Source organism: Nerophis lumbriciformis, linkage group LG14 (genome assembly GCF_033978685.3).
Source record: "Nerophis lumbriciformis linkage group LG14, RoL_Nlum_v2.1, whole genome shotgun sequence".
Taxonomy (NCBI): domain Eukaryota; kingdom Metazoa; phylum Chordata; class Actinopteri; order Syngnathiformes; family Syngnathidae; genus Nerophis; species Nerophis lumbriciformis.
The window spans coordinates 10,761,425-10,771,323 of NC_084561.2; the positions used below are offsets into that span (position 1 = coordinate 10,761,425).

The window sequence follows — 9,899 nt, forward strand, 5'->3', positions numbered from 1 at the left end:
AATAATATGCCGCAGTTGGAATATGCTTATGTCAGCAACATGCAGTCAAATGTGGCAGCTGATGTCTAAATTTAGTTAGGCTGATGACAGGTGAAGAATTCTATTCATCTAAAATAAATAATCACGTGAAAATGATTGCTGTGAGAAATCAACAACATACTGCAAATTGTCAAACATGTCAGTCAGCTTGATAGCTGACATTTATTTTGTAGGAGTGATACATATATGTTGTGTATTAGTAAAAGTAAGTATGACGTGTATATTTTCTGTTATGTTTAGAGACACGCCCTAAAACCCTAACCCTTCTTGGAGTGGCTGTGTTGCTCGGGGACACTTCTAGAAGTCGTGTATCTATTAATTCCTCTCATATAAACTTACACACAGTTGAGCGTGAATGAGAATGGGAATTCTAGCCTTTCTTTGTGGTTCTTGTGCCAAATGGGTCAAACTTTAGACTGTTTGCAGCAGTGCGTGACGGCCTGCTGGCTAGTTTTTTTTTTTTTTTTTTTGCTGAATGATGTACAAAATCAGTTTGTTACGGAAACAAACAAACAACAGCAGTAAACAAACTAAGTAAAAACAACAAGTCATGTGGTTAGAATAACAACCAGTAGGAATGTTCTGGTAAGATTTTGGTGCCTTGAGTCTGATACTGATCCGATATAATATGAGCACAAACCATATACACTTGTATTATTTTGTATCTCGGAATGTTCGGAAAGTCTTGATCAAGTGAAATTAGTCAATCAGAGAACAATGGTAGGTATGAAAAACACGTTCCTATTTATTCTTAACCGTCTGGAATGGACTTACGCTGTCTTTGAAAGGGAATCGCACATTTTTTTTGCCTATCGTTCACAATCATTATGAGAGCCAAGAAGACAGATGCATTTTTTTAATGCATTTTAACTTGTAAAGAACGTATTTTTCGGACTATAAGTCGCAGTTTTTTTCATAGTTTAGTGCGACTTATACTCAGGAGCGACTTTATGTGTGAAATTATTAACACATTACTGTAAAATATCAAATAATATTATTTATCTCATTCACGTAAGAGACTAGACGTATAAGATTTCATGGGATTTAGCGATTAGGAGTGACAGATTGTTTGGTAAACGTATAGCATGTTCTATATGTTATAGTTATTTGAATGACTCTTACCATAATATGTTACGTTAACATACCAGGCACGTTCTCAGTTGGTTATTTATGCCTCATATAACGTACACTTATTCAGCCTGTTGTTCACTATTCTTTATTTATTTTAAATTGCCTTGTCTATTCTTGGTGTTGGCTTTTATCAAATACATTTCCCCCAAAAATGCGACTTATACTCCAGTGCGACTTATATATGTTTTTTCCCTTCTTTATTAAGCATTTTTGGCCGGTGCGACTTATACTCCGGAGCGACTTATACTCCGAAAAATACGGTAAGTGTAAATAAAACTATGGTTACAATGGAGTCAATGGGAGCTTTTTTTTCTTTGCAAGGATTTTGAGTCATTCTTCATCCAAATGAGAATATATAAACATCCCATCAGTCGGCATCCCAGTGAGAGCAGACATTGTACAGTAAGTGATAGGACTGGGAATCTTTGGGCACCACACAATGCAATTCGATTTTTTAGGGTAACGATTCGATTCTTGAATCAAAACTATTCTCGATTCAAAATCAATTCTTTTTTAATAACATTGGGTGCCAGTTCTATGATTAATTACATTTCTCCATAATATAAATAACAGCTCTGATAAAAAATTATATATTACTTTAAAGAAAGCTGGTTTAGTTTAATAAAATTCCACTCAAACGTTTAATAAAGTCAAATACAAATAAGGCAACAAGAGGAATAACTTATCTTTTCTAAAGTAAATCTGTACAGCAGATATGAGCATTAACAGCAACAATAAGTATCAGGTTCAAACACTGATGACATCTATTAAACAAGACAAGAAGCAAAGAATTAAACAGAGAGGAGAGACGCACGGACACTGTACCCTTGTACAGTGTCTCAGCACGCTCTGGCGAAAAATTGTACGCCTCCCCCCTTATTTGGACTTTCTCTGACCACATGGCAACAGCTGCTTCTAAGGGACGAGGTCGTAAACAGCCATCGCCTTTGATTACAACAGTTCAAAACAAAAGGTCGTAAAAAGAGTTAAAAAAGAGGTTCGTCAAACAGTGGAAAAAGGAGGTTCAAAAAGAGGTTGTCTGGAACTTGGGCAGATCCTGCCTTCTCTCCACTTTGTAGTCCTTGGGTTAAAACAATATCTTTCTGTTGATTACAATACATGAAAGAAACAGAAACACCTTCATGTTGCTTCCCATCCTGTACAATGGAGTTTCACTTACACCAAAAAGTAATGCGTTACTGTGAAAAGTAACTATTTAGTTTTATATATATATATATATATATATATTTTTTTTTTTAAATTAATTTATTTATTTATTTATTTATTTTTTTAAGGCGGCTTTTAATGCCCTTTTAGCCTTCATTTCAGTACTGTTATTGCACTGGAGAATAATACAATCTGTTGATCAACTTGACATTCATTTGCATCACTGAACTCTGCTAAGCAATGTGGTCTACATACAACACACAAAGACAAAGCTATGTTTCAAAGGGCCAATTTGTTTCAGGCCAGAACAAATTGACAAAACTATTTTAAATAGCTGCAACATAACATACATAAGTAACAAACAGCATAATAACAACATAGCTGTAAAGCAAGGAAGGCACACACTACATACACAAAGCCTGACCAGGCGTTTTTCTCTCAAGGAATTCTGAAATAAAATCATGTCTGAAGCCCAGAAAACTCTACACATTTCCCCAGTTTTAGTTTAGAGATAAGGAAAGATTGGCCTGGCCCACTAGCATCTCTCTTTATGTTTGTGAACTTTATAGTCTATACATTTAGAGTGATGTGATAATCAAACACTCTAGAAGTCTAGAATGAAAGAGCAACAGTATATAAGAGAATTGACAGAGTGTGTGTACCTTCAGTGCGCAGTGCCTCGTTAAAATCCAGCCGCTGTTGCTTAGGAGGTGAAGTGTGTCTCTCTTTACTAGCTTCGTCAAAGCATGTGGCTTTTGTAGCTGTTTCAGCAGATTTGAATTGCTAGGATAGGGTCTTTGATCCAAGGCACAACTTACATTTAACTAAAATGTTCTTTTCTTTGTGGTCGACAATAGAAAAGTAGTGAGAATATCTCCATGTTAAGAAATTCGGCTTCGAGCTTCGCCATGTCTTGTTAGTAAACACAGACGGCGACGCCCCCTCCCACACACACACACATACACACAGACACCGCATGGCGCGCCTCTTCCTTGTCGCCTCTTCCGCAGCGCTCCAATAAAACACACTCAGATCTTCTCAGTGTCTAGCCGATACTACATAAAAAATAACGTAAAATAACGCAGTAACGCGTCATGTAGTAACGGTAACTGAGTTACTGAAATTAAAAAATAACGCGTTAGATTACTATTTACCGCCGAAAGTAATGGCGCGTTAGTCCCAACATTGGTGGCAAGTTGATCTATATTTCTTTCTCTTTTGTTGTCTTTAATGTTAAGGATATAATGTTATGCAAAGGTGCACTTACAACATTTTTATAGACAAAGTATACTATTTATAGTCACGGCGGAGAGAAGCACTAAATTAAAGACATTTATTATTAGTATGTGCTTAGCTGTTGTGTAGCTGCAAGCTCCTTGTAGCCAATAGCCTACCATGTTTACCTTTTGCAAATGACTTGGCTAAACTACCAGAAAAGACCAACCAAGCTGTCACATGTAATGAGTAATGCATTACATCACAGTTACATCATCAGTAATGTGTTCGAAAGTGTTAAATCCTGACATCTTGGACGATGAAAAAAAATGACATTAAGCAGATTATGAAGGACAATAGATGACACAAGTCAGTCATTATACTGTAGGTGACTGTTCAAACATGAGCCGTGTGCCAATTTTAGGTGTCACATTATATGGCAGCGAAGACTTATGACCCCGTGGATCCTGTGGAATGTGCAGCCTGAAGGCTTCCCACTGTGGACTGCAGCGCTTAGCACCGCGTGGTCTTCTACCAGGCGACATCCGCGCTAAACATACGACATTTTTTGCACATTTAGCCACGGCCCGAAGGAAAAGGTTGGCTCTGCCTGCACGGATCAAGGTTCCAGGGCCGCGGTCGCAATGGAGAATCCGCTTGAAGGCGGTAATGACAGCTCATCACCCAACTTTGAGCACAAGGGAGCTCACCAAGCCTTCAAGGATCGCTGGAAAAAGACGGACGACTCGATGTGCCGCCACAGCATGTCCTTCCACCTGCACCACACCATGAGGACCGACTTCTTTGCCAGCTATCTCTACCTGCTGGAGAAGATCCCTCTGGGTGAGATGGTCCCTTAAAGTTCCACCGGTCCAAGTAGCATTGCTCCACCACTCAAATGCATTGAATAATTCATTCAATAATAATTCATGTACTCGTGTCATCTACACTGTAAAAAAAATTCCTATTTTTATGGTTAATTTACTCTAAATTTCTACTGTAATTTTTCTATTTTTTTAAAAATAGTTTATAAAACTGTAGAATTGAAGAAATTATCTGTAAATAAACAATCCGCCTGTTATTTTAAGTAATATGCCAGTAATGACAAACTATGTATATTTCTTTTTTTTTTTTTTTACAGAAAAATACCAAATTAATTATACATAGCATTTTCTGTTTTCTTAAATTACTTTCAAATTCATGTAAAATTAAAGCTGCAAGCAGCGATGGACGGGACCGACTTTGACGGCACATAAAATCCAAACCGGAGCAGCAATTAAAACTCTTTGGTCAACTTTTAATCAAAAGGGTTCGATCTCTCTCCTGTGCTAGTTTGAAGCCGACATGACAAACGCGCTCAGAGGAGATAATGTTTGAAAAAAGGTGACCGGTTTTTACAAAACTTTTGTTTTGAAGGGGGAATTGCAAACTTCCTGTTGATTTTTGCTGGGGGTTGTCAATATATGAAATGTAGGTCTAAGTGAGACATACATAGAGGTTTTTGTTTTTGAATAATTATAATAATAAAACGCACGAAATCCAATAGGGTCCTTTGTACCAAAGGGACATTGCGGTCCCTAATTACAGTAATTATCTTTCATTAAATATGTAGCTTGTTATACAAAAGTCTATGTCCATACTAACAATATAACTGTAGAATAAAGGTATTTTTCTGCAGAACTGTTTGCATCGTCACTTTATTAAAGGTGGTTGATCTTAACAATTCAGAAAAAATCTGTAAAACAATGGTATTTTTCTGTGGAACTGCCAGCATTGTCACTTCATCAAAGGTGTTTGATCATAATAATTTGGAAAAACTCTGTAGAATAAAGGTATTTTTCTGCAGAACTGTTTGCATCGTCACTTTATGAAAGGTGGTTGATCTTAATAATTTAGTAAAAATCTGTAAAATTAGGATATTTTTCCACAAAACGTTTCATGAAAATTTCTGTAAATATAATGTTTTTGATCATTATTTGGTTTACAATGTTTTACTTTAATTTTATTGTTTTCGTTTGGCAGGCATAGCTGCCAGTAGATGACCGTTTTTTTTACAGAATTTTTTTTTTACAGTGTAGTATATATACGTATATTTTCATTTCCACAATAAAGTTTTAATTCAGTCTAATATTATGTCGTGTTTCATGTTGAAATCAATCATAACAATGATAATTACATTTATCTTTGTAAGGATACATAATCAATCAACAAGGAATCAAATACATAGTTCCTCAGCTGTATGGAGTATGTTTCTACTCTCTTTATGTCTTCTGTCTTTTTTGTAATGATATTTTTATTATTTTTTAAATTTATACCAATATCTATGCAACAATTTCCCCAAATAATCATCATTAATATCATTGTTATGTTATGTAGACCACAAGGATGTGTTTTAAAAGAAGGACAATCATCATATGACCCCTTTAAAAAAAAAATATATAAATACATATATATGTTTTAATCTATTAACAATCGCTACAAATAATAATTTGAAATGTATGTGTATATATATATATATATATATATATACACGGGCTTCACGGTGGCAGAGGGGTTAGTGCATCTGCCTCACAATACGAAGGTCCTGAGTAGTCTTGGGTTCAATCCCGGGCTCGGGATCTTTCTGTGTGGAGTTTGCATGTTCTCCCCGTGACTGCGTGGGTTCCCTCCGGGTACTCCGGCTTCCTCCCACCTCCAAAGACATGCACCTGGGGATAGGTTGATTGGCAACACTAAATTGGCCCTAGTGTGTGGATGTGAGTGTGAATGTTGTCTGTCTATCTGTGTTGGCCCTGCGATGAGGTGGCGACTTGTCCAGGGTGTACTCCGCCTTCCGCCCGATTGTAGCTGAGATAGGCTCCAGCGCCCCCCGCGACCCCAAAAGGGAATAAGCGGTAGAAAATGGATGGATGGATGGATATATATACAGTATATAGCCGAGGCTACTGTGGCTTATCCGTTAGAAAGTGCTCAATACCGGGATAGTGTCATGATCCGTGGGCCGGATCATGTTTTTGTTATGTTCTGTTAGTTTTGGACTATTTTAGTTCCTGTTTGACACCTGAGTTTGTTTTAGTTACCATGGCTACTTATGATTTTCACCTGCCTCTGGTGTTCCGGGCGCGCACCTGCTTCTAATCAGAGGACTATTTAAGCCTGCCTTTGCCAGTCAGTTGTCCTGGCGTCATTATTGGTTTCATGCCACAGTTTCGTGTTTGTTCTATGCCATAGTTAATGCTATTGGTTTCATGCCACAGTTTCGTGTTTGTTCTATGCCATAGTTAATGCTATTGGTTTCATGCCACAGTTTCGTGTTTGTTCTATGCCATAGTTAGTGCTATTGGTTTCATGCCACAGTTTCGTGTTTGTTCTATGCCATAGTTAGTGCTATTGGTTTCATGCCACAGTTTCGTGTTTGTTCTATGCCATAGTTAATGCTATTGGTTTCATGCCACAGTTTCGTGTTTGTTCTATGCCATAGTTAATGCTATTGGTTTCATGCCACAGTTTCGTGTTTGTTCTATGCCATAGTTAATGCTATTGGTTTCATGCCACAGTTTCAAGTTTGTTCTATGCAATAGTTAATGCTATTTGTTTTCATGTCACAGTTTCGTGTTTGTTCTATACCATAGTTAATGCTAGTTGTTTCATGCCACAGTTTCGTGTTTGTTTCATGCCACAGTTTCGTGAGGTTCATGTCTATAGTTTCATGTCCTAAGTTTTTGCCTTAGCTTCTGCGTGCGACAGGCACGCTTGTTTTCGGGTTGTTTTCTGTTTTGTACCTCGTTGATTGTTTCTTAAAATTAAATCATGTTCCTACCTGCAAGTCCTGTCCGGAGTCGTCCGTTTGCCTTCCTGGGAGAATGACCCCGCAGTAAGCGAAAACCACGTCGTGACAGAGCGGAATATTAGGACATGAAACTATAAACATGAACCTCACGAAACTGTGGCATGAAACAAACACGAAACTGTGGCATGAAACAACTAGCCTTAACTATGGCATAGAACAAACACGAAACTGTGGCATGAAACCAATAGCACTAACTATGGCATTGAACAAACACAAAACTGTGGCATGAAACCAATAGCACTAACTATGGCATAGAACAAACACGAAACTGTGGCATGAAACCAATAGCACTAACTATGGCATAGAACAAACACGAAACTGTGGCATGAAACCAATAGCACTAACTATGGCATAGAACAAACACGAAACTGTGGCATGAAACTAATAGCATTAACTATGGCATAGAACAAACACGAAACTGTGGCATGAAACCAATAGCACTAACTATGGCATAGAACAAACACGAAACTATGGCATGAAACCAATAATGACGCCAGGACGACTGACTGGCAAAGGCAGGCTTAAATAGTCCTCTGATTAGAAGCAGGTGCGCGTCCCGAACACCAGAGGCAGGTGAAAATAGTAGCATACAGTTACAATATGGTATAGCACCTGTTTCCAGTTTTTCAACATGTGCAAAAAGAAGCAGGAGGAAGCAGATCATATTTCATCCTACTCTTTTTCTGTTTCATAGCACTAACATTGGTTTGTTCACTTCCTGTGTTCAATCTGTAACACAAAATAAATGACTTAATCGATAAAGATGTCGCACTTGATTTTACATATTGTCTATATAGACACCTCATGGAAGTTTCTCATCCACTCAGCACGTTGGTGATGTCATGACAGTGATGTCATGTCAACTAGAATCTATTTTTAGACCTGGCACGGTCTACAGTCTTCATGTCCATGACTTATATATCCTTACACTTGATCACATTTGTATATGTCCTGAAAGGTTCAGCTATAGACAAGTTGACTCTCTGCCTTTCTGTTCTTGAGTATTTTAGTCCGTCTCTTGGCTCGCTGCATCGTCTTGACTGTGATTCCTGTCGAGCCTGAAATAGTTTCTCAATTTAACCTTCCTCCCCCGGTGACAAGCCTTGAACTAACTACAGCAGTGTGTCTTAACCATTGGGCCGGTGCCCGTTGGTGGGCCGTGAGCGCCCACCAAAAGGGCCAGCCAAAAATGATCGGTTTCTCAAAAAAAACTTTGCTGTAATACACTTCTCCACCACATGTGGCAGTAACGACAATATCAAACAAATAGAAGAAGTCTGGAGTTAGTCACAGAGAAGTTTCTTAAGTGCAAAAATTATAAACCAGGGAAACTGTTTTTCATGTGCACTTTAATTGTATTGTCAATTTAACTAAAAACAGATGTATTTTTAATTGAGTTTATTCATTTGAGCACAAAATAAATGTATGTACATTTATTTTTCATCAGTTATTTATGAGTCAATTCTTATGCAGTATATTTGATTAGTATTTTCTAATGAGCCTGATCTAAGCCTAAGGTTTACTGTATGTGTTGAATAAACTTTGTGATTAACACACGGTTTCATATCATTTGACAATGTCGTATACTTTAAGTAATTTAGATGTAACTATTGAATGAGATTAAAATCTAGAGCAGGGCTCCCCAAACTTTTTGACTCAGGGGCCGTGTTGGGTTAAAAAAATATGGGTGGGGGCCGGGATGTATATATATATACATATATATCAGTGACGTGCGGTCACTAGAGGCAGGTGAGGTGCGGCCTCACCTGCCATCATGGAAAGAAAAAAAATTTAAAAAGAAAAAAACAAATTAAATTGTTATATGTTATCCAGTGATTATACTATAAAGTTATTTTCCATTTAACTTCACCAGTTTTAGATTATTTTTATTCAAAATCGCTGAATTTTCACATTTGCCGTTCAAATACTGAGAAGAGACGGTGCGGTGATCAGCAGCCAGTTGAGGCACGTCACTCAGTGCCTCAACATGGATTGCGCAATGACTCGGCTAACTGCTGGCCTGCTGTGCAGTGAGACCGTATTGCTATATGAATTATATTATACATTTCCATAGTTTAGTTAGCTGAGGTATATAATGTACAGTGTATTTTGTCAACAACTGTATGTGTATTTCTTGTGCTGAGCAATCATAAAACTGCTGCGAAGACGCACTGGCTGAGGCTCGCGTAACCCTGCCTCCTTTTGCCGGTTAAGGCACCTTCGCCGCAGACTGCACCCCCCGACGGGAGCGCCACATCAACCAAAGCCCACACCCAAACCCTCCACGTGCAAGACCGAATCCACCCAAAAAGAAGTCACTTAACAAGAAGCCAAAAAGTGCAAAAACAACAATGCTCGCGCCGGAGGAGCCGTGAACGACTGCAGGGACACAACATTAGGTACACCTGCAGACTGCAGCACGGATTTCATATTTCATTCATTCACAACTCCTCCAACACGAACACCACTGTTCCCGCACTTATAAGTAAAGTTAAAA

At 38.1% G+C, this 9,899-nt stretch overlaps 1 protein-coding gene across 1 annotated transcript in view; it reads left to right on the top strand.

The window, feature by feature from the left end:
- The first annotated feature begins 4,137 nt into the window (after window positions 1-4,137).
- The window catches only part of ntmt2 (N-terminal Xaa-Pro-Lys N-methyltransferase), an 18,281-nt gene continuing 12,519 nt past the window's right edge, over window positions 4,138-9,899 (top strand). The window contains exon 1 of the mRNA XM_061976415.1: window positions 4,138-4,395. Coding sequence (XP_061832399.1) covers window positions 4,197-4,395 — 199 coding nt within the window. The 5' untranslated portion in view covers window positions 4,138-4,196. The remainder of the gene's footprint in view (window positions 4,396-9,899) is intronic.